Source organism: Photinus pyralis, unplaced genomic scaffold (genome assembly GCF_008802855.1).
Source record: "Photinus pyralis isolate 1611_PpyrPB1 unplaced genomic scaffold, Ppyr1.3 Ppyr1.4_LG7, whole genome shotgun sequence".
Taxonomy (NCBI): domain Eukaryota; kingdom Metazoa; phylum Arthropoda; class Insecta; order Coleoptera; family Lampyridae; genus Photinus; species Photinus pyralis.
The window spans coordinates 26,995,734-27,021,823 of NW_022170738.1; the positions used below are offsets into that span (position 1 = coordinate 26,995,734).

The window sequence follows — 26,090 nt, forward strand, 5'->3', positions numbered from 1 at the left end:
AAATTAATTTAATTCGCGGTTTGATTGGCGCTTTGATTTACGGATTTTATTAAACTAATTCAATTGTTTTTTTCTAATTAGATTGATTCATTCTGGCACGCGATGTAATTAAAATGCTGGGAATGGGGTCAATTTGTGGGCGTGGCCAGGCGATCTTCCAAAACTCATAGTTTTGGTTGGTTGGTTAAATTATTTTAATTATGAACATAGTCAAGCGCGGTAGTTGGCATGAGTTGCGGTAAATGGTATCAATTGCGCGTATTTTGGAAGGGCGTCGACTGATGTTACTTCAGACTATCCATCCTTGTTTCAAATTAGATCTTTGTCTTAAAAATTGGGAACTCCCCCACACTTGCACACTATTTCTGTCTTACTCATAAAAATTGTACCCCTTTCCGTCGTACTCACAAAATAGATATCAAGTTAAATTAATCAATATTAATAAACCGTACCAATATTAACAAGTCAGTTTTACCATAGATCGAAAACTTTTCATTTAATTAATGGACAATCAAATAAACAGCGCCTTGTTTTTAAAGATTGCAACGTGTTTTTTTTGCTTCTCTTTGTTTTATTTTAAAAGTTTAGGTGTTGCATAAGACTTTGGGACAAAAATCCGCATGTTGCAGTACGGTACATCAAATTAAGCACTAGGATTATCTAATTTAAAGGATTAAAAGGCGATAAAGAACTGATTCATATTTTTATTTATCTGCGTTTGATGCGAGTTATCAGTGTAAGGGGCTGATGGTTTGAATTTTCCCGTTTAGAATTATTTGTCGCATTGTTTGCGAAAATCAATTTAATTATTTGGCCAGCATGAATATTTTGGAGTTCAGCTAGGAATCGGATTTTTCATCCCTTTTGATCTGAGCTAGCCTGGGACGAAAAGACGATGAAAGCTGAATTCATCAACAGAACCACGAACCCGGTGTGATTCCCCACAATTGGCTTTATTATTATAATTTTGAAACAAATATTCTTGAGATGCAAACTATCTGGAAGTAAAATACGAATGCCGCTTCTTGCAGTCCAAGCATACTACACATATTGTTTAAATTTTCGCAAAATAAAAGTTCTGATCTAATATGAGATGCAAGCTAAAATTTACACGTGACATAAATGTTTGTGTTACATAACGTGTGGTTCGAATGCATTATCTAAGTTTAGCAATAATAATTACCTATTCGGACGAATGAGATCGCTCACATTACACCAAAGTGTTTATGCAAACAATAGAATAATAGATGAGAGAGGTGGATATTCTATGACGTTATAACGCCAATCAAATTAAAAACCGCGAATAAAGTCGCCAATTTTATTTAATTGGCCCAAATTAATTAGAAATAATTAAATTAAAGTCTGTGACTCAAAGCGCGAAACCGGTAATTAAACCGCGAATTAAATCCAAGATGGCCGACACAGTGCCCCCCTTCTACTTTCAAGTTTTCTTCACGTTGCCTTTAAACACTTCGCGCTTTCACTACACATGTTTCCAATGTTTCTCGCACTTTCTACATCTTCTTCGTAAGGTTCTTCAAGCTTCCCCCAACTACTTTTTGCTTATATCTCGTTCGCGTCTATTTCATTCACGCCCTTTCGCTTTCTTACACCTTCTTAACCGTGCTCCACTTTTCAAACACTTCATGCTTCTTGCGCGTCCTTCACACGTCATGCGGCCACCTTCACGATTACTTAACCCCCGCTCTCCCTCCTCCTTCTCCGTCTACTTCCCGCTCTGTTCAAAATTTTTTACTTGTTCAGTATTTCCTCTTTCATCCCCTCGTTCCTGAGTCATTCATTCTACACCACCCGCAAGCCTTTCTCTCGCTCTTTTACACCTTCCGAATCCCATAATAACTTAGTTACATTTACAATGGTCGGATAACCCGCTTGCATTAAATAAAATCGGACCTCTACGGCACTGGCAAAATTTCTACTGTAACAATTCATTTTTTTACCCAGGCTAGCTCAGTACTTTAATATTGGCAAAACCTGGTGCTCTGGAACTAAACTCTTTTTTACACATGATAAGTTCTTAGTACATTTTCCCGAATGTTAAATAAAATTTTTATCCAATCAAAGGCATGGTATCAAAGAAATTGAATGCAAATTATCAATTAATGAAAATCTTTTGTTTGGTTCCAACTCTTAACTATAAATAAAATACAAATCTGCTTCATGTAGTAGATTTTTGTAGGTCGGTTCCTCTAGGAATATTAAAATTACATTCCTCAATCATGCAAATTCTTAAAAATAATATAATACTATATACAAATGAAAGATTTAATGTAACTTACGGTTATTGATGTGTATGGGATTTCCTTCAGGTTACGAATGGTCTTATCTTTCCTTGGTACAAGTAATCTTATTGCACCGCCCAGGAAAGGTCAGCTTCTTGTAGAATGCATACAAGAGAACCGCCTTTAAATTATTTAAAGGGCACCTCTAAAAAGCGTTATGAGGGCCCAGAACAAGAGAGAGATAATAAAAACAAAAATAAATAAAAATAAAATAATGATAGAGATCTTGTTTATGCACAGGAACAAAAAATCAATTTCCCAATTTTGATATTAATTTTTCACAATTATTTACCAATGCCTTATAGAATGACGTCTCGTTGGTTATTCGCCCGCTGGAAAAACCGAAAACGGAACCGTTTTTTATGTAGACCACCATACACGACGGTTTTTAACTTGGCAACATTGTCAAGCTCGCGCGTTATCTACTAAAACAGACTGCATTTTATTCAAAACGCGGGCGTTTCTCGCTCTTATCTCTAGAAATAGTTTCGTTCACATTTGCTATGAAGCGGTATATGTTTAAATTTCCCTAGGTTGAATCAAATACAGATTCAAGAACAATACTTTGCAAAATTACAAAGCGGCCACCCGTTACAATCCCCCTTCTCCATTAATTAGAGTTCCACATTTCCTTCGGCGTTTTTTACATCCTTCGTTTTGGCAACGCATCTTCCTGGAAGGTTCTTAAGGTGTCCTCTTCCAGCGATCTTATTAAACCTCAATTCTTCTTTTTTCGCCCTTCCCTTACACCTTGCAAGCACTCCCCGCTATTATTGCTTCAGACTATTGAAACTACTGGGACTTTTGAACGTGACAGCGCCCCCTTTAAAATCTTGTGCGAGTCCGTGTTTGAAGACGTTTAAATGTGAAAAGGAAACGCTAAAGTAAAAAGAGTCGCGCAAACGTTTAGAGCTCACATAAGAGATAAGTGATACAAATGACAAGTCCAAATCAATGTCGCACGTCCGATTACCTTTAAAGTATCAATTTAAGTGTGTCAGATTTTGTTTTATGAAGCGACTAACACTGATTTTCCATCTACCCTCCCGAGCTGCCTCCTCCCAGGGCCGCAACCACTCCCTTGTAATGTTACTCTCTAAGCACCTCTCGCGTTTATGCCGGACATTCGAAGGCACAGAAAAAGCGTCGTGTATATAACGTTGAGTGATACAGATGGAGACCACTTTAATTGTTTTTCATCTAATTTTTCCTTTCTCTCCGCTCTGGCTTTTTCGGCGTATGCGTGGCGAGCGTGTGGACCATTATCACGTACTTTTAGCTTTCGCTTAACCTAATTGTTTCTAAATTGATTATATCGAGGCCCTTTTATAATACGAACGTTTGTGCGGTATTTCGTAATGAAACTCGAGCACTTTTTTGTGTAATTGTCTCTTCTTTTATTCATAAGGGTGGAGTGAGGCTATTTGTGTTAAATCGCCGTGAACGACGTTATTTACACAAACCCTTTTTCGAAACAAGATTTTGATGGCCCTAGTAGGTGAACGACTGTTGTTTTTTTTTGCAAATCGGTTTAATTAACTTGTTGCCCTTCATTGTTGATGCTGTACCAATATTTTCCCAAAGGGTTGGGATCTATTAAAAGATCTTGCCGTTGAGGGGGGAGAGGGTCAACGAGTTTCATTCTTCCAACACCCCTGAAGGAAACCGGAGGCGGAGTGCTCAGGGTTCCCTGGCCCTCTTTAGGCGGAGAACGGGAACGTAAGGATTTGTAAAGTTTCCGTTTACGCTTACGCTAACGCCTACGCTTACGCTTGCGCTTGCGCTTTGGCGTTTGCGTATGCGTTTGCGTTTCCGTTTCCGTTTACGTTTACGTTGACGAAACTGGTAACTTCATACCCAGACACAAAACATAAGCATTTCCAATGCCCCGGTCAAAGTCCATTTCCCTTAATCTAAATTTAAAACTACAGCAGATTTTACCTTCGTTCACAAAACTTATTTATACTATATACAGAGGGCTACAACATGTTATTAGTTTACTATGGTGTTTAGGTAGAGAGATTAAATTGGTATATCACTCTTGAGGAAAATAATAATAGTAATAATCCAGCAAACCTCAAACAAATAATGCAGTGATACTCAAACAAATAGTAACTTATACGTATTTGAGAAAATAAACTGTTAACTGCAGCTTATGGTGTTTAGGTAGAGAGATTCAATTAGTGTACTACTCTTGAGTAAAATAATAATAATAATAATCCAGCGAACCTCAAATAAATAATGCAGTGATACTCAAACAAATGGTAACATATACGTATTTGAAAAAATAAACTGTTACAAATGCCTATGGTGTTTAGGTAGAGAGATTAAATTGGTATATCACTCTTGAGTAAAATAATAATAGTAATAATCCAGCGAACCTCAAACAAATAGTAACTTATACGTATTTGAGAAAATAAACTGTTGACTGCAGCCTATGGTGTTTAGGTAGAGAGATTAAATAGTATACCACTTTTGAGTAAAATAATAATAATAATAATCCAGCAAAAATGTAACAGATTCCTGCGATCCCGGTATGGCTTACTAAATTTTCATTGCAGTAATGCAAACATTTTCCAGCTGATAAAAATGTTTTGCCGAATTTAAACAAAATGTGGATTTCTGTTGTTTTGGTATTTAAATAAATAAATTAGTTTAACTTTACAATAGGTGTCTCCAATGCACCTAGAAATAAATCAAGTATTAATACAAGTGCAGTGGCTCCTTTTGTATGTGAGGAGATGTTGTCCTATATAAACTCGAATTGCAGTATTAGAGAGGAATGCAGCGGCGCGTTTGACAAAGTTTGATCTCGAAGCACGTTTTTAAAACCGACGAAGTAATAACTCGACTTTTGTCCATAAAAGCAATTTTTCCAAGTGGAAATAATGTTAATAATGCGGTAGCACATACCCACAGCTTAATACATACATCTCCTTGCATGAATGCTCCTGTCAACCACAAACGGTACATTTCCATATAAATTATCAGTTTGGCTCTGCGAAATAAACTTTTATTGCAAAAAAAGAATACTCGACTTTTACAAAGAACCGGCCCAAAAAAAACCAGACGAAAACTTTCGGGATGCGGAACTTTTTTCAGTCGGTCGGCGTTACGTAAATTTAAGTCACTAATGATCTTAAGGCTCTAGCGAGGGACGTTTCGCTCTCGATTTTCTCATTTCGCGATGAAATAAAGTGCCGACTGAAAAAAGTATTTCGCACTTACCAGCTTTCTCGCCGCTTTAAATCCGCGCGAATGTATGGGAAAAGTTGGGCACGAGTAGAGAGTTTATATCACCGAGAATGGCGCTTTTGATATATCGACTTTGTGTTTCAATCTTTTGCTTTGTTTACCGCAGAGTCGAAATTACGCAATCGACGTAGTGAGCCCTCGACGAGAGCCAAAAAAAAACGTAATTTATACATTTTCATAAGCACCCTTGCGCTCCACGTACTTCCAAAAATAAATGGCTTTAATATATTCCCTTATTTGGGTTTTTGCGCATCCGTATCCTTATATAACTAGATATTTTATCTGCTTCGAGCACTGTGTTTTCGAGCTTTTTGCTTAATTTACTGTGATATAAGTTCGTACAACCTTAATTAGCACGCTCCGAAATTTGTGTACTTATTTCAGTCCCTCATTATAAATCCCCCCCTTAAAATTCTACGTACGTTTTAATGCCTGCGGATACACTAATCGCGCGCCACTTTTTGTCGATGAATTCAAACGGAATAATTCATTTTTAATGGCCTATTAGAAATATGATAGCATTAATAGAAGGCTCATGTGGGCAGGTTTCAGGGCTTAAGATTGAAGTTTAAAGTCTCGGGTTTCTTGTATTGAACCTTAAGCTCAGGTTTGAGGTGTAACGTAACGTTCCGTGATGTTTTTTTCGAATTTGTATGTGCGCACGTGGTCCCTGAATGAATGCGCGTTAAAGCTTGACGCGCCGGGAAGTCGTAGGACAGGGCAAAATTACCTAGAACTACAGTACGGTTTTACAAGGGTACGATCCCATACCTATAGCACCTAGATGATAGGTCCTACTACGAAGAAACCCACCCGAAAAAAATAAAACGCGAAAAAAAATTGAATACTCTTCCTAATATAGCCGCTTCCAACCCTACCCAAAATTCATGCTATCATGGGCTTCAAATTTTTAGTATGCCTTTTGATTGCCCAGTATCATTAGACAGTTATTTATAATAAAAGGTCCTATGTACTTTGGTGCAAATTTAGCCGTGAAATTTTTTAACCTATCAGATGGAACATAATTTTGTTTCCATACTGATGCGCCTTCTTCGAATTGTTGGGGGCGTTTACGTAAATCGTAGCGACGTTTAGCTTCCACGTGGACTGGGCGTCCTCACAAAGTGGGTGCAGATCTCGTTGGGTATCCATTTTCTCTTTCTATAACTCGAAATGGAGTGCAATGATAATCCATAATCCAAGAACTTAAAACCTTCTTCATAAAATTTAATTAATTCAAAGCATTTGATGTTGAAAAATAAGGCTTAGGCGACATGTTTCGGCTAAGAAGCCATCATCAGGCCCTAAAAGTTCGGCCTTAACAAATTTGATAAGAACCAAACGGCGACCGATTGAAAGTTTTGTCGCCATTTGGTTCATTCCAAACACTTGGTGTGAGGCTGTATGAGTGTATGCCACACCCAGCTTTGGTAAAACTGTTCCAGTTTTTATGGTTGTCTTTTACATATGCCGATATCATAGCTTTTAATACGCAATTTACGCACTCGGTCGGATTCTTTTGCGTTAAGCAAGATTTTCGTCTTGTATTGGCCTCACATGTTTCTGAAATCGTTGCACTCCATTGTCCCTTATCAAATATTCTGGGACTCCGAAAGCCACAAAGATTTCCTGAAATTCTATTTTACCCGTTACGATGGTGGCTGTCGCTTGTTGTAGCGGAAAAAAGGGCAAATTTACTAAAGTTGCTCGATTTATATACTCTCGACTACTTCCGGCCAAAGGCCCTACTACATCGTATCGGCACAACATGTGCCATGGTTTGTAAATTCGGTCGATTACCCATTACTCCAGCTTCCACTCTCTGGATTGCCTTCATCACGTACAGTTGTACGACTGTGCGTCCCGAACTGGGTGCGAATGAAAAAAATAAAGTAGTGGGAATTAAGATGTCGGAAATGCAGCCGCGAGAAAGAGAATTGAGTCGAACAGCGAGAAAATTCAGATTAAGCCGTGAGACAATTTGCGTCGAGCCGCGAGAGAAACTCGCATCGAACTAAAAAAAAGGTCTCGTCGTCTACCGCACGAAAATTAGACGCGAATTGGAAACTATTACGATAAATGCCAACAATAACGTAATTTTTGCAACGCACTATTGTAATATTCTAAAAGGAAATGGATTTCCGGTGGAAGAAAACAGCAAGAGATACAATTTAGTACACGGACGACCGACGACCAATTTCACGTTCCAACGTAGTGCACATCTCGGTGAAAGAGAAGCCTCATTTAGCGCCACATCGTGGAAAGCCGTACCAGTAGTCTTCACCATACAATTTTTCATCTATATGAACGAATAGTCAGTTATTTACACAAATTACACGTTACCTTTTATTATCGTTCAGGCACTCAAATGTTATATACATTTTGCGCTGAATTGAAACGTATTAATTGTTTTTGTCCATTCAATCCGCCAGAGGGTACAACATTGTTGTAACAAGGTTTGAACAGAATCTTGAATTAATTGTCTTTAACCTTTTTACCGGTAGCCGTTTTGTTCATAATGTTGTGAGCACCTCGTATAAACAAATTAGGTGGACAACTGGTTCTTTACGTAACTTACCACTACAAATCGGGCGCAACGGAAAGTTTTGCACCTTGTACTCCAAAATTTTCGTGGTAACAATATGCGCGAATACCTTAGTCTCATAATGCACTAACACGAAAAAGGTTCGCTTTCGTATTAATACGGTAACGCTTCGCAATATTCACCTTTTAAAGTTATACCAGAAATGTGAAGGCCCCCACGTTAGTTAAACTCGTTAAAATGGCGGCTTTGGTAGTTTGGCAAAGAAGTTCGTTTTACCAAAAGTTCGACTAAGAAATCAACACGGGATCGAAAAAAATCTAACGCTCGACCGGCATAGATTCACTTCGAAAATTTCAGCAAGAATCCCGCTTTCCCTCCAGATTTTCACTTATGTACCTTACTAATTCTCGGATACGAAAACGACTCCCTTTTTCTGACCGCAACTTTTGTGGAAAGCGTGCCCTTTTTACCAATACAAATCCGGCATCATCACGTCGGTCGGCTTTTTGCAAAACGGAACGCAACTTCTGAGATCTGTGAGATCGTAGCATTATTTTAAGAGTATAAAGGATACTAAATTGCGGTTCTACAAGGAAGTAATTGGTAAACTTTGCATGATTTCAATGTTGCGGCTATTGGCAAAGCAAAAATGCAGTTGCGTCTCCTTTTACGTGGCTTGAATACGATATCCAATCAGATGATAAAATCTGATTATAGTATTCAGGAAGTAAAATAAGGGCGCAATATAAAAGCAGTAGAGTGGGACTTTTCTATTGAATTTAAAATGCACATGTCATACAGCGGTTATGTAATGCACTGATGTACTCATTCTACAAAATGGAAACAAACGTTCATTGCAATATTCAACTATATCCTTTGCTTTTTCGTTTAAGATGCGTCAATCACGCTACTTTAATGCAGGTAGTGAAACTTCAATTTCCGCAAGGCCAGATTCAACCATATTTGAGTGTGTCTGTGTAAAAACTGAAATTCATTAATTGAGTTCAAAAGCTCTTGTCATTTAGAACACGATGGTACAGGGGTCTGTCAAGCCGACACTGTAAACGTTGACTTACCCTATACTTACCGTTGACAACTCTGGGAAAAAAACTACACGCAGAGCCACCTACCTTTCAAGTCGAAACGATGAACGTTTCGCGGCACTTTTGAATTTGGATGGCAGTCGGCTCGATATGGGTGGCCTGAATGGACTCCTACGTTGTGTAATCGGTTCTTGTATGTGTTGGGACGTGAGACATAATCGGGAAGGGAATTAAATAAAAGACGGAACTTTTGTGCGTAAGAAATGACAAGAACAAACAAATATATTACGCACACAAGACCATTCCAGAGAAACCTTCTACGGGACAAAAACCCCGACATAGACCACACATATACATGAAATAAATCACCTACAGCAATAAAATGCAAGAGAAAATACACATAAATAAAACATCTCAAATTGTATGATACAAATCATATAATCAAATCAAATGCAATTAAACACGTTCATAAAAACAAAATTAATTCAATACAGAAACACATCAAAATACCTGTACGATCAATTGAGATAACACAACCCATAACATAACGGTCGATTGGTTATATACAGAGCATATTATATTTTTGTTTCAGATGTAAAGGTGTGTAACCTAACCATAAGGGTGGATTATCACACTACGTTAATTTGAAACAAGCATTAAATCTGCAAGACCATACCTGACCTGAGTAATTCCAAGAGATAATGGGGGTTAATTATAATTATGAATTTAGAAATTTTATCCAGAAAATTAGGGAAATGTAATTAACGGTAGATAATTTAATGAGATGGAGGAACAGCATCCGATTAAGTCGGGAGTGGTCTCCAAAGGCACGCTTTAAATTAATTTGAATTTTAAGACCAATTACAGATTGTTAGGGCGTCCGCAGGCCGCGCAATTAATTAAGGAAGTTTTAATTTTGCAATGTGGATAACGGAATACGCTGCGTCGGCTGGGAAAACCGCCGATCCCCCCATGAAATAGCGACATTTTGTAAATGGTTAAGCCGTTATTTAGCGGAGATCTTTTGTCTTTTGCACTTTCGTACGGTTTTATTGCAAGATAAGCTTTTTACTACTTCTTGTTCTATTAATTATGGGGTGGGGGGGTATTGTTGTTTCGCTCTCCTGCATTCGCCTTCCCGTAGACACTGCTAATCAATTTGTGTTTTGTTTCTCTCTTTTCTGCTTTCATTCCCGCTAGGGTAATTTTGTTTTAGTTTTTTCGAAGTGACCGCCGCCATTGACTGAACTTATCTGATTCCTGGCGTTACAGTGTGGCCTGATTGGGTTTACCCGAGATTTCCGAGAACGTCCAGCAAACAGCTGTTCCTGTTCCTTTAAAATTTTCTGACTAAGTGTTCCTCAGGAGAACCGATCGTTATTTTTATACAAATCAAAAAATTTACGTTACCTTAATTCTGTAATAGAATTAATTGGTGCGACCTTTCTTTTTTATTAATCGAAACGCCACTCAAAACTTATGCACCGGAAAGGTCCGTTCGTACTGTAATAATTTTTGGATAGTATTACGTAATTCTTTGAACGTTCCCTTGCTTTTCTAAGGCAGTTTATGAAATGCAATTTTTGCGATAATCTCTTCTGAATAAGGGCAACGACCTTACATTTACATATTCGAAAAAAAACAAGAGGTATCAAGTAACACTTTCGTTTTTCCTCCAGGTGCTATGGTACCGAGATACGATGCAACTGGACACGACCGAAAGAAGAATTATGGAATCTCGTGGCTCACGTCACACGCTGGTCATCCGCAAAGTCCATCGGTCCGATTTTGGCAACTACACCTGCGTCGCCGACAACCAACTGGGCAAAACAAGGAAGAGCGTCCAACTGACAGGTCCGGCATCGCCCCCTTCGACAGCTACGAACATACTAAACCTCGCTTGTCTACAGGTAAACCGAACCCGGCGAAATTCAGCAGCGCATCCAGAGGACAATGGCGAGATAGCTACAACATAACCTGGGCCGTCGAATCTCTGAGTCCCATTGAGGAGTTCAAGCTGCTGTATCGCAGACTGCCGGAGGTGAGCGGAAACGGAGAGGATGGCCACCCGAGGCCTTTGCAGCATCAGTCTTCTAAAAGAGTAGGTACTTCCTCAGTGTGACTTTAATCGCATTGTGCTCGTTCAGGAGAACAGAACCTTCGCTTCAACGGGCTACTACAACATGGGCTACGGACGGCAGTACATCGACCGGCGATCCGATTGGAGGGACGTGATTTTGCCGGCGATGCCGATACAGGCGCCCGGATTGCAGACGATGAGCTACGTCATTCGGGCTTTGGAGCCGGCGCAGATCTACGAGGCCAAGGTACAGTCGCGGAATAAATACGGATGGAGTCCGATCTCCGAGGCGTTCACGTTCCAAACCACCGACTCAGGTAGTGGCGCACTTTGTTTGGGACTGTGTTAATGCAGGTTTTTCAAAGCAGATCTCGCGTTCCCCGACAGGCCGCAAACTCCTCGTCACGTTTACAACGGTAAGTTAACCTAGGCGTCGGGTTGGAGTGTCGATTTGAAAGGAATTAAGTTCCAAGTATCTCATAATTTTGTGATAATTTGTGCTGCTAATTTAAAATTTTGTGCAACGGAAATGCCTAGATTAGAGCGAGAATACTAAATTTAAATTAGAGCGTCGAGTGAGAAATATAAAGAGGCGCAACTCGATTAATTAGTCACACCGCTCCCACTGTGGACTGTGGGGTGCGGGAAGCTTCGGTGAGTGAGATGGGGATATGTATCGCAATTTTACATTACAGTTAACCAGCCTGAAGTTACATTCGCCTTTTTTTAAGGACATTCGCTTTTGGGGTAGTACCAACCTAAACGGGAAAACAAAAAATAACTAGGACCGAGCTGAAGTTTTTTTTTTAAATCAACGGCCTTCGAAAGTGATGGCACCGGGACCAATTCTCACTCCCTTTTTGGCAAATTGCCCTAAACCCCGACGAATTGGTTCCCGAAGTTAACAAATTGCGCAAGTGTGTGAGTGAGTGAGTTTTGCACGCGGAGGATAAGGGCGCCGTGGAGGCCCAAGGGCCCACCTAAATCCCCCTAACTGTCAATTTTCGAAAAGTGTATACCGCGCCATTGACCAAACAAAAGGGAATTTCTCGAACTGTGGGGCACTTTTCGAAAAACTACAGGTGGAGGGTTTTAGGTGCGCCCTTGGGCCTCCACGTGCAAAACTCACTCACTCACACACTTGCACAATTCGTCAACTTCGGAGACGAATTCGTCGGGGTTTAGGGCTATTTCCCAAAAAGGGGGTGAGAATTGGTCCCGGTGCCATCACTTTCGATGGCCGTTGATTTAAAAAAACGAATGTAACTTCAGCCCGGTCCTAGTTATTTTTTGTTTTCCCATTTAGGTTGTTACTACCCCAAAAGGGAATGTCCTTCAAAAAAAAGAAACTAGAAACCAATTTCGAAAGAAAATTCAAAGGGCTGTAACTTTTGAACTAGCAGCCCAATCTTGGAACTGTTTGAAATTATGGATTCTACAGGCCACGTTCTATAAGAAAATTTTTTTTCCGGGTCGATCTGAGACAATTTTTTCTTCGGGACCAAAAAAAGGCAGTGTATAACCTTCCTTTTTTCCAAAAATCGACTGCACCAAAATTTCTCGGGAAAATACTTTTTCTTATTTTGTGTGAATGTGAAAGTGTACACACGTATATTGAAGGTGCTCCGTGATAACGTTCAATTCCTGGGCCATTACGAGCTACTGACGTGGTGTCCATACTTCACAAGAAAACATAGAGGTAGGAGTTTCTTGTTATTAATAGATAATCACTTTGAAGCGATAGAATAGATAGATTAAGCTAATTGGAGTCATAAATAAATAAATAGTCGCAAAGGATAAAGCCTTATCACGGAACGAGATAAGAGTGTTATTCTCCGAGAGGTCGACTTGGAATTCACTCTTTGCGCTCCATCCGTATAGGTAACACACAATACAGCTGCCAACATAATAGTGCATAACATACAATCTGGTAGCGAATTAAATATATACGACGAGTACACTTGCAAGATAATACAGTATCGCATTAAGGAGAATTACTAAGCATGAGCGGGGCGGAAACAGATGAAGACGTTAAAAGGAAAAGAGAGGATAATGATAGTTCCGAAAGAACGAAACTGCTCCGAAAAACAACTATGAAACGAAAGGAAGGAACGGAAGAGAAAATGATAGAAATGATGAAAGAGCTGATGAGTAAGAATGAAAATATGATGACTGAATTAAAACAAATAAGGCAAGAGCAAAAGGAGACCAACGAACAATTAAGTGCAATACGAAAGGAGAATATCACGCTTAAAAAAGAAATAGAACAACTGAGCAATAAAGTCGAAACCCTAGAGAGACGGAATAAAAAGGAAAACCTGATAATATCAGGAATTCAAATTCCAACAAATGACGACAAGGAAATAAAGAGACAAATGGAAAGATTTATAGCACAAGAACTGAAAATGGATGTGAAAATTAGGAATGCCAGCAGAATAACCGACAAGGTGTGTGTAATCCAAATGGAAAATATGTGTGACAAACTAGAGATACTAAAGCACAAGAAATTATTGAAAGCCTACAAGGATAAAGTATACATAGAGTCCGAACTGACAAAAAAAGAATTAGAAATACAGAAGGAGATAAAGCAAATCTCAATGGAGGAAAGACGAAGAGGCAACTCCACAAAAATTGGATACAAAAAGCTTATTATAAATGGTAGCGAATGGAAGTGGAACGAAACGGCCAAAGCCCTCCAGAAAACCAACAACACAACGACATCAAAAAACTAAACACTAGCACAGACTATCCCACAAACGGTAACGACCTCGCGACGAATAGGATAATGAGAAGTGATAAGCTAACCAACACGAAGCAATCGAATAAACAAAGAAAAGATCTAGCAAAAAAGGAAAAACATAAATGGAGGATAGCCACCTGGAATGTAAGAGGACTCAATGGGAAAGAAGAAGAAATAAGTGACGAACTTAGAAAACTGAAGCTAGATGTCATAGCTATAACGGAAACTAAACGGAAAGGACGAGACGAAATCAAGCTGGACCAAGGTCATGTAATGCTAAGCAGCGGAGTCCCACAAGAACGGAGAGCGGCCGCAGGGGTCGCATGCATAATACATCATGAGTTAGCGAAAAACATAAGGAAATGGGAACCACACTCTGAAAGGATACTCACAGTGGAACTAACAATGGATGATCAAACCACAACGATCATAACTGTATATGGACCTGACGAAAACGAAAAAGTAGAGGTAAAAGAAAACTTCTGGGAAAAACTTAACCAAGTAACCGAGAAAAGTAAGGGGAATATCATAGTGGCGGGAGACTTTAACGGCAGAGTGGGTAACAAGGATACACATACAGGAATACTGGGGAATTACGGAGAATGCACAAAAAACAATAACGGAATAAGGTTAATTAACTACTGCCAACTAAATAACCTGGTAATAACAAACACCTTCTTCCAACACAGAAACATACACACATACACGAGAGTGGGTCCAAAAAACGAAAAATCAATCATTGACTATATTTTGGTAGAGAGGCAAAATAGAAGAACAATGAAGGATGTGCGGGTCATGCGAGGAGCAGAACTATACACCGACCACTTCCTGGTAGTAGCTACATTAAAGAGAGAAAACGGCAACGACACGAAAGTAAGAACAAAAGAAAATAAACCAGCAAGCCCTAACATCAAAAGCTACAAACTAAGGGACACAGAAACAGCAACCTTGTTCAAAAACATGTTAGCCAAAAAAACATACAATGAGATAGAGGTAGAAAATATAGGAATAGAAGAAAGTTGGAAGAAATTTAAAAATAGGATACTTGAGACAGCAAGGGAAATATGTGGGGAGCATAAGGGTACAAGAAACGACAAAAAAACAGAGTGGTGGAACAAAGAAATTAAAGACGAAGTAAAAGCAAAGAAAAACCTATGGAAAAAATACCTACAAAACAGGACCGAAGCAAAATATGAAGAATACAAAAACCAAAGAGCGAAAGTCAAAAACATGGTGAAACAAGCAAAAGAACAAAGTTGGATAAAATTTGGCGAAAAAATGGAGACAAACTCTAAAGAAAACCAAAAACTTTTCTATAAAGTACTAAAAAACATGAGAACTGGAAAGCAAAAACAAATATCATCAATAATGGACAAAGACGGAAATATACTAACAGAGGATGATGAAATCATGGATAGATGGAAGGAATATTTCCGGGATTTACTAGACCACAGAAGCAACGAACAAAACAATAAACACTCTGAACAGACGAAGAATGCAACAGAGGATGAAACAGAAAAGCCAATCACAAAAGAAGAAATAAATGAAGCCATCAAATCCCTAAAGAACGGGAAAGCGCCAGGGTATGACAAAATCACCACAGAAATGTTAAAAAATTTGGACGATAGAGGAACGGAAATGTTTTGGAAATTATGTAATAAAATATGGGACGAAGAACAAATACCCGAAGATTGGAAGATTGGATTAATTGTGCCAATATTTAAAAAAGGGAATGCTCGTGATTGCAATAACTATAGAGGAATAACTCTACTAAGTGCAGCACTCAAAACCTACGAACGAATCCTACAAAAAAGACTTAGCGAATATACGGAACCAACCCTAGATGAATCACAGAGCGCTTTTAGAAAAGGAAGAGGAGTGCAAGACCATGTTTTCACAATAAAACAAATAATAGAAAAGACCAGAATGAGCAGAACAAAAACTTACCTAGCATTCGTAGATCTGGAGAAAGCATTCGATAAAGTACAAAGAGAAACAGTATGGAAGAGCCTAGAAAGAAGGAAAGTAGACACCAAACTGGTACGTGCAATACGGAGTATCTACAACAACAACATAAACTACGTTATACACAGAAATAGGATCTCCGTAGGGTTCGAAACACAGCAAGGACTGAGACAAGGAGGAGTGTTGAGTCCGACACTGTTCAATATATTTATGGACGAAATCCTCACAACATGCAAACCAAAACTGCAAAAACTACACATCGGTTACAAGAAATTAGAACCGATAGGAATAACTCAATGCCTCTTCGCCGACGACCTAGTGATAGCAGCCAATACAAAAAACGGACTACAAGGTAACATAAACAGTTGGAATGAAACATTGAAGACACACGGCATGAAGATGAACATAAACAAAACAAAAGTAATGATTATATCACAGGGAGAGGAAGAGGTGCTGAATATAACAGTAGACAACAAAGTAATAGAACAAGTGCCAAACATAAAATACCTTGGAGTGAACATTGAGAGGAATGGTAACCAAAAAATGGATGTAGATGACAGAATAAATAAAACCATGAAACTTTACTACGCGATGAACCAACGATTTATTAAGAAAAAAGAAATAAGAACCAAAACAAAAATGACCGTGTACAAAACTATATACAGACCGACTCTAACATATGGCAGCGAATCGTGGGTGCTCACAACGAACATGAAAAGCAAATTACAAGCAGTTGAGATGAAGTTCTTAAGAGCAGTGAAAGGAGTAACCCGAATAGATCGACTAAGAAACACCAGTATAAGAGAGGAGCTAGACATAGAATCAATACAAGAACATATAGAGAAGAAACAACTGAATTGGTGGGGACATATACAACGAATGAACGAAAAGATGCAAACGAAGACAGTATGGGAAACAAACATAAAAACAAGGAGAGGACCAGGAAGACCAAGGGAGACATGGAGCAATGAGGTGAATAAAATAATAATAAGAAGAGGACAAACAGTCAAAAATGCGAAGGAAGTGGCCAAAGACAGAAGTGAATGGAAGAGTTTTGTGAATTAGAGCATATGTTATTTTTGTTTCCTATTGTTAACCTAACAGTAAGTAGACAATATGTTAATGTTAACAACCTGTAATCCCAACACCGAAAGGTATAAGGGAATTTTCGATTATATATATTATGTATGTACGAAAATTGACATGTTCTCCCAATCAGGGGTGGATGATCGATAGTGGGAAAAAAATTAATGTATGGAGAAAAAAGCGCTCTTTTTGAATCAAAATCATGGGTGTTTTCGTAAGTTTCACATACGATTTCATTATTATATCTCATATATATTCGAAATGCTCCAAAATGGAGCAGTACAGTTGTTGAAATTATAAACAGACAGACTATTGTTGTTAACAAAATTATAAATAATTTACTTCTTCCTTTTCATGAGATTTTATGCCACTAGATTGAAGTAATTTTTTTCTGGCGTTCCCGTGAATGGCGACATTTTTTTGTGAACATTGTTCTGTTTTCGCACGAACGACGGAACTAACTGTAGGACTGCACACCAAAATTTGTTAAACCACTGAACTGCATCTCCCTTAAAGGAGCATTAAATAGTGCAATCTAGTTTAACATGAAACTGTACGAATCTTTTCTCTCGTGTACCAGCGATTATAATATAAGCAAATCATGAACATAATTCAGAACTTGTGTATCAGATATATTTGTAATATTCCTTATAGAGAACATGTTACCCCCGCATTAATAAAACATAACGAATTTAAAATCAGCTGTCGTATTAAGTATGTATAATGTATTATATTTTTAGTTTCATTTAGATTTCCACGAGGTTTATTATTATTATTAGACATTGTTTGGTATCACTCGTGTGTGTTTAGTTTATTTATTTAGGCAACTAACTACGTTTCGGAGAGCACTCTTTCCCCTTTTTCAAGTTTAGATTGGCAATGATGTATAAATGAGGCTTTGAGAGCCAGCATGGTCTAAGTCCAAAAACTTTGTTTTTAGATAAATTAACCTAAAGTTGCACGTCAATTAAAAAATCCTGAATCCTGATTTTTAAAATTTTGTTACCTTTTTGACCTTTTTTGTGACTTAGACCACTATGACTTTCAATACTTTTTAATATATGTTTGGGTATACCACAATAATAGATTTTTTGCTCTCTAATAATAAGAACAAAAAGTTATTATACCTTTAAAAAACGTTGCAATGAGACACAATAAAATTGAAAACGTTTTTAAAAATTTATTACCAAAAGAGGAAATAAAACATAATTTATATGAAAAATAAAAACACGAGTATATTCCAAAACAATGGGGAAACTAACTGTCATCATCTTCTTCTTCCAATTCTTCAAGGATCTTCAACGTCACAATTTCCAATTACATCCTTGAAGTAGGTAATTTTGATGAATCGGAGGAATAAATTGAAAAAGTTCTTCCATATTTTTCTTCTTTTTATCATTAATTTCAAGTGGGCCCTGATACAGAGACGAAAGCTCGATGGCCTTGAACATTTTAGGAGCACCTCTTCGGTTTGGCAGTAAACTAATAGCATTGAAAGGATAGTCTTCATTGAGCGTTTCTTTATAAAAAATTTTGTACGGCTCAGATTTCTTGAAGTGCAACCATTGAATTTGTAACCACGCCTACTTACCTGAATCTGATGGCTCTGATGATGAGTAATCCTCTGGTTCGTACTCACTTTCACTAGAAGGAAGTGGCTCACTTTCAGTATCACTACAACTCATTTTTAATGTCGACAAAACACATTTCACCATTACAAGAAAAATGCACTAATAATATATCTGCAATTCCATTTAATGGCAAAGTGGTATAAGTCACATTTATATGTACCACTTTGCCTTTGAACGATTTGAATAAAACGTTATTATGCAGATCTCACTAGCGCAATCTACAGGTCTAATTTAAAAGTGAGAATTTTTAAATTTTGTCACATGGTACTTTTCCCCAATAACATATAGAGGTCGGTGTTATCTCAAAACTGCTAAAGTCCCTAAAACTGCAATTTTGGGACTTGTACCACTTTGCCTTTCAACGCCTCAAATGAAGTACGCTATCTTATGACAAATTAATTAAATTTAGAACGATTTCGTGTAATGACCCATTACCTTAGTAGGTTAATTTAGATGTCAAACTGGGAGAATCTTCATCTGGAGAATTTGAATTTTGAAGGGTCCAAATGGGATCTAATTTAGGAGTTGAGCTCGTTAAATCTTCATCTGCAGAATTTGAATTTTGAAGGGTATAAACTGGTTCTAGTGTAGATGTCGAAAAGGTTAAATCTTCATCTCGAGAACTTGAATCTTGAATGTTAAAAATGGGTTTAGATTTGGTCTTGGTTATATTGTTCCAAATGCGAGGAAGTCGTAAAATATCCACTTGTTTATTAAGGCAATTTGATCGTTTTTGAATTTCAATAGCTTCTCTAATCAGTCGAGCTTTTAAATGTTGTATTGGAGCAATTAATTTAATTTTGTTGGTGTCAATAAAATGTCCTGTGTCTAAATAGTGTTCACATAAAGAATAGGATTTATTATGTTGTTTAATTGCTAAATGGTGTTCTTTTGCTCGTATGTATAATTTTCTGTTAGTTTGTCCGATGTATGATTTAGAGCATTGAGTACAAGAAATTTCGTATAGACGCCATGTTCTTCATTTTCAATTTTGTCTTTGGGAGTTCTTAGTGATTGATGTAGCTTGAAGTAAGGTTAAAAAATGGGTTGAAAGAGAGATCTAGGAAATTTGTGAGCTATAATATCGGTGACGCCTTTTATATAGGTATGAAAGAATTAAGGGAATTCTCTTTTCATTGTTTAAATTAAGTTAAGAGAGGAATTGGAATATGTTTGTCTTGCTCGATGACGAATGTAATAGGTAGGTATATTTATGGACACATACCGGTTTTACCGGATATGAATAGCAATTTTCTTACTTTAAATAGAACACCCTGCATTTAATTGCATTTTCTAAATCCACATGAAACTCTACGTCGTTGGGCACCACGTTTCCCTATACTTGTTCAAGATTTTTCAAAATGTTTGACGTTTGACTGCTTTTCTTTTGAGCCTTGCACGTATGACTCGGTTGACTTAAATTTCAAAGAGTCTTCCAAAATCAGCGATACTGAGATGCTAATGTTTTAAATATTGATCGCTCTTTTACAGGGTGTTTTAAAGCTAATGGTCAATTTTAATTATATACTTCAAACCTTAAAAAGTGGATTTTTGTCAAATATAACCTTTATTATTAAAACAATAAACTTTCTTGGGACTATTAGAATTTTATATCTGAAAAAATTACATGGAAGCACTTTATCAAAAAAGTAGAAAATTCCTGGTTGTTTTATGAAGACGTGGCGCAAAATTTATTACAAATTTGTTAGACAAATATTCGCCACATCAACTATTAGTAGTTCTGTTTGCGGCGATGAGTTCAATTTACCACGAATTCGTTACCACAAACAAAAAGTGTCGGGCCGAATTAATTAAATGGACCAGTTTGGTGGGATCGTCGGTGATTTTCCAAAGTGTACCGGTTATCCGACGAGTTCGAGCGTTTGCTATTTTTCTCATTCTTTAATTAAAGAAAAAAACGTAAACAAATGTCACAAACTTTACTCTCGGAGTAGAGCATATGCTAATTTTATGGTCCCCTAAAGAAACTTTTAATTGCAAACGTGCTCTGAACGTATAATATCGCACGTGAATTCAATTATGACGTAAAAGGAAATACGGACAATTACTCTGTACGTACCTACTTGAAAGTGCTCTCATAAAAAGATCTACTTCCAAAATGCGATCATTTTCACTAAATTGCGTAATTAGGCGAGATGGCGTTATGCAATGGTTTAATGTAGTTTATCCAAGGGATGTTTTTCGCCCTTGCATAAAAAAGCAACGTAACCCGGTAGCGTGCGCTGCAGGGCTCGTTTTTACAATATAATTAATAACTCACCTTAAGTAAGTAACAGATCCTTCTCCAATAACAAATGGAACAATATGAAACGTTAAACTGATTAGGTACCAACGTTCGTTCAAGATCGTTACTCACTGTCGAGGACAATGATTATAGGTGAACACCGATGCTACTGTTATTATTTTGTTCGTCAATGTCATCTGAATGGGTACCTACTGGTACGTGAGAAGGAATTTCGCTTTCAATCTGACGTTTTCGCGCTTTAATTTTATTCATTAGCGTGGGACGCGCTCATTTACATCGAATTAAGGCGTAATCATCTGAATGCAGATGAACACAATGCGTTAAACTTTTATACCGTTGAGGCCTCTAGGCAAACTATAGCAGCTTGTAGTGTACAAGGTTGCCGCTAATTTGGATTGGGCGCGACGAAGAACCATTATTCCGCAAAACATTTCAGCTTCGAAGCATTGAGTAGATCTATTCAATGACTTCATTTGTGTTTACGCCATTATATAAATAATGTAACCTAGATTTGAAATATCATCACGCTCCATCTTTTGTGATGGAGGTATTATAATAATTTCACATTCTCAAAATGAATTTTCTCACTTACTGTTGGTTGAACCAATTTCAAGAAACTGTATACTGCTGAACAGACACTTAAAATTCCTTTCAAAGCAGCGAAATTGTTACTATCGGCTTCAAATTTGCTACACGATCATTACTTGCTATTTTGAACAGTTTTTGGATTCCTTTACATAAACCCAGTAAACAAATAAAGAAATAAAAAAATATAATATATAATAAAGAAAGAAATCAAAGTAGGTCTAGGAATTTTTCATTTTGAACAACTTTCCTTAATTTTGTTCGTATTTCGTCCCCAAAGAACACTGGTATGAAAAAAACGTTTTTGAAAATTTCAAAGGCACCCTTGATTTCCATCGCTTTCTCTACCCTTGCCACTTTTACCATGATAAATAATCGTCTAATCTGTTGAAACGGAGACTCCGTCCCACATCTTGTTAATCTTTTGATACATCTCAACTAAATTGGGGTGGTGAAAGATTCAGTGTTCCTTTTCCTATAACTAATAAAGATTTTTGTACACTAGAGGGAATGGCTGGGGGTATTCAATACCCACCAGGCCCTCTGGTGCTACCTTTGCCCACAAAAGCTTCACCATAAGGATTCGATGGTTTTTTTCTAAAAATTATTATGCGCTAAAGGCACTAAATATGTTGGGGGTAATGTAGAACCGGGCTGTCTGGGGGGTATGATACCCCCGATAAATTAAAGATCCGGTATTTCCTTTCCTACAACTATCATATGATTTCTTTGCTCCAGAGGGAATGGATGTGGGGTATTCCATATCCCCCAGACCCCCCGGTGCTACATTCTCCAATAAAAGGTTCATCTCTAAGGACTCAGATTCGATTGCCTCTTTGTACAATTATTGCGTAAGTGCTAAAGGCTCTAAATATGTTGGGGGGAATGCAGAACCGGAGGGTCTAGGGGGTTTGGAATACCCGCCAGGAAGTGAATGATTCGGTGTTCCTATTCCTATAACTATCATAAGATTTTGATGCACTCGAGGGATGACTGGAGGTATTCGATACCCCCCAGACCCGTCGCGGGTCCTACTGTCCTGCCAAAAGGTTCATCCCTAGAGACTCACATTAGATTTTCCCTTTTTAAGAATTATATATATATATATATATAGAGAAAAGGAAAATGGTACAAACACACAAACAATTATAAAATGTATCGTTTCACAGTTCACAAAAAATTACATTTTTCAATTAACACACTTTACACTAAAGACCGGATAATCGCAGCATTTATAGGGCCACCTTTGATGGCCAAGAATTATGGTACCTACATTGATTTTTCACTATAACTTTTTTAGAAATAGGCGCAAAACTATCCTTGTTTGGCATCTTAGCGAACCAAATAGCGGGAAAAGTCGAACAAATAGCTCTTCAGATAAAGATTTAGTAGTGGCATATCTGTACGGATGGACAGATGGACGCACAAAGTTTCCGCAATAGCGCATTTTTAAAATTTTATGGAAATGCGCTAAAAGTTCTCAATCTTAGTGAGGTATGTGCTAAGTGGTTTACTTTTCACAAGCAATGCAGCTTTTTTTACCATACCGCTCTGGCTATGTACTTACCGGAGTAATACAGAACTCTTTTGAAAAATAAAAATCACCATCCACCACTTTTCCATGTCCGGCCCAGGGAAAAGAACCACATAAATCTAACCAATTTCTACATTGCTTAGTAAAATCACCCCGAAAAACTTTAAAATATATTCCCTCTTGTTTTCCCCATGTTCCCTACTTTACTATTTCGATTCGTAACGATCAAGTTTAGCTTGAAAACAACATAAAATAATAGATAAATTCGTTTTATGTGTTGTTTCGGTATCTAAATTGGTACGTACCATTTAACCTCCCTAATTTTATTTACTACCAAAAACTTCTATTTCCCTACTAAAAAAAAAACCCGTCCTGTCAATGGCATGTTAGTTTCACACAAAAGCGTTCTTTCGATTATTACAGTTGCATGCGGAAAGTGTTTGATACAAAAAGGGCCGATGAGCGAGTACATCCATTTGCGAGTGTGACGATGTTCAGTTTTCGTGGCTCTGTGGTATTGATTATGTCATATGGATTTAGTCTGCTTTCAAAAGCTGCTTTAGATTCACTTTATCGTCTTTTTATAGTTGGAGTAGTTGACAAGTTCTGCGAGCGTCTTCAATTTACTTATGCAAAATTGACGGTGGTCCACAGATAGACGAAGGATAATGTACCTTCGTACCTTTGTCTATGCTTTTCTGTTTGATGGCCGCAGTGCACTTCAAACTTTTATTGCCACAATTCTGTCCTCTTTATTTACCATGTTTTTGACTTTGAACTTTTAGGGACGTAATCGATTGCGCGAGGGTCGGTTGTTGGCAGGCAAAGTTTTTATTCAAAAGTTTCCAAAATGTGTAGAAAACGATATTCATTAGGAAAATGCCAATACAATTCCTGAACATAAACATCGGTGCATTTTTTCAAACTAAAGGGTTTGTTAATTCCTATGTAATCTAATTTTATTGGTCGATGTTTAGGTCGTTGTATTAACAAAAACCCATTTAATCCGATATACATTTTGCTGTACGTACAAACTCCATTCCACGCGATTTATTAATGTTCAGTTGATTGTGCACGTTTAAATCTAATATAATTGCAAGGTATAAACTATATTTAGTATGAATGCCTCTGTAACAGTGGAAGATAATGAGTTTACACTACTTTAGATGATTGGTGAACTTTTGCCGGTTCTATAGTTGTAATTAGAAAACAGAAATTAAAATCGATAGAATATTATATCGCTTATATTGTCAAATTGAGTTTACTTTTCAGTGCTTCAGATTGACCACGCCTTAAATTTTATTACACTTCGTTGCAAGGAAACAGAAAAAGGTTTTAGGGGTGGAAAACCGCTTTTTTTCTGGTGCGCAAGGGAACTAATCCTGTCGAAAAAAGTTAGGCGTACGAGTAATTGTGTATGATAAAATAATGTGCCAAATTCTTGAAAGAACAGGTTCCTAGATCAAACCAAAAAGCGCCCTTTCAGAAGTGCGTCCAAAAATAGTAAGTGTAGGGAAAAAATGACCGCAACACCCCAATTCCTCTTGCTTAAATAAGAAAAAGTGTTTTCCTGAGAAATTTTGGTGTAGTCGATTTTTGGTAAAAAAAGGAAGGTTATAAACTGCCTTTTTTTGAGGCCCAAAAAAAAATTGTCTCAGATCGACCGGAAAAATACATTTTCTTATAGAATATGGCCTGTAGATTCTACAATTTCAAACAGTTCCAAGATTGGGCTACTAGATCAAAAGTTACAGCCCTTTGAATTTTTTTTCGAAATTGGTTTTTAGTCCATAACTTCTGATTGCGAGGTCTAATCGAAAAAGTACGAATCGTTTTGGATTCTACGCACCAAAATTAATAAGAAAAAGTGTTTTCCCGAGAAATTTTGGTGTAGTCGATTTTTGGTAAAAAAGGAAGGTTATACACTGCCTCTTTTTGAGGCCCCAAAGAAAAATTGTCTCAGATCGACCGGAAAAAAACATTTTCACATAGAATATGGCCTGTAGATTCTATGATTTCAAACAGTTCCAAGATTGGGCTACTAGATCAAAAGTTACAGCCCTTTGAATTTTCTTTCGAAATTGCTTTTTTTAGTACATAACTTGTGATTGCGAATTCTAATCGAAAAAGTACGAATCGTTTTGGATTCTACGCACCAAAATTAATAAGAAAAAGTGTTTTCCCCTAGAAATTTTGGTGTAGTCGATTTTTGGTAAAAAAAGGAAGGTTATACACTGCCTTTTTTTGAGGCCCCAACAAAATTGTCTCAGATCGACCGGAAAAAAACATTTTCTTATAGAATATGGCCTGTGGATTCTATAATTTCAAACAGTTCCAAGATTGGGCTACTACATCAAAAGTTACAGCCCTTTGAATTTTCTTTCGAAATTGGTTTTTAGTCCATAACTTTTGTTTGAGAAGTCTAATCGAAAAAGTACGAATCGTTTTGGATTCTACGCACCAAAATTAATAAGAAAAAGTGTTTTCCCGAGAAATTTTGGTGTAGTTGATTTTTGGTAAAAAAAAGGAAGGTTATACACTGCCTTTTTTTGAGGCCCCAAAGAAAAATTGTCTCAGATCGACCGGAAAAAACATTTTCTTATAGAATATGGCCTGTAGATTCCATAATTTCAAACAGTTCCAATATTGGGCTACTAGATCAAAAGTTACAGCCAGGGTCTACAGTCAAGCAACGCTGCTCCCAATTAAATACTCGTAACTCGAAAACTTCCCTCGTTAAAACTGATATATTAAACAAAAAGTTTTTAACAGTTTTAAATCATTTATGCCTAATGTACACTGCCAAAGTTTTAACGAAATCAAAGTAACCGTTTTGCCCAAAACAATATTTTTGCTTTTTAACATTTTAACATTTTTTTCTTGATTTTTTTTTTAAATAAAACCTGTCCCGTTGAATGTACTCTTAGTTTGGGTGACTGACTGAATGTACTCTTAGTGTAGTTGGTACCATTGGTACTGGTACTGATATTTTGATCTGACCATTTCATGTGTACAAACGATATTTCATGGTAGTCCTTGATAATGTCGACGCAACCC

At 37.4% G+C, this 26,090-nt stretch overlaps 2 protein-coding genes and 1 long non-coding RNA gene across 3 annotated transcripts in view; 2 read left to right on the forward strand and 1 right to left on the reverse strand.

Moving 5' to 3' along the window:
* LOC116176140 (limbic system-associated membrane protein-like) overlaps positions 1-13,227 on the forward strand; it is a 150,309-nt gene extending 137,082 nt beyond the window's left edge. Inside the window, exons 6-10 of the mRNA XM_031494615.1 lie at positions 10,826-11,000; positions 11,057-11,247; positions 11,294-11,543; positions 11,595-11,642; positions 13,124-13,227. Of these exons, the coding sequence (XP_031350475.1) occupies positions 10,826-11,000; positions 11,057-11,247; positions 11,294-11,543; positions 11,595-11,642; positions 13,124-13,227 (768 nt within the window). The remainder of the gene's footprint in view (positions 1-10,825; positions 11,001-11,056; positions 11,248-11,293; positions 11,544-11,594; positions 11,643-13,123) is intronic.
* A 2-nt stretch (positions 13,228-13,229) lies between these two features.
* On the forward strand, positions 13,230-13,958 carry LOC116176141 (spindle assembly checkpoint component MAD1-like). Its single transcript, XM_031494616.1, has one exon. It carries the CDS (start codon positions 13,230-13,232, stop codon positions 13,956-13,958), a length of 729 nt encoding a protein of 242 aa, XP_031350476.1.
* A 4,423-nt stretch (positions 13,959-18,381) lies between these two features.
* On the reverse strand, positions 18,382-21,250 carry LOC116177098. Its single transcript, XR_004146604.1, has 3 exons — positions 20,930-21,250; positions 18,609-18,661; positions 18,382-18,536 (listed from the first exon to the last, which is right to left on the reverse strand). It is a non-coding gene; the product is annotated as an uncharacterized LOC116177098 (long non-coding RNA).
* Between the last annotated feature and the right edge of the window lie 4,840 nt (positions 21,251-26,090).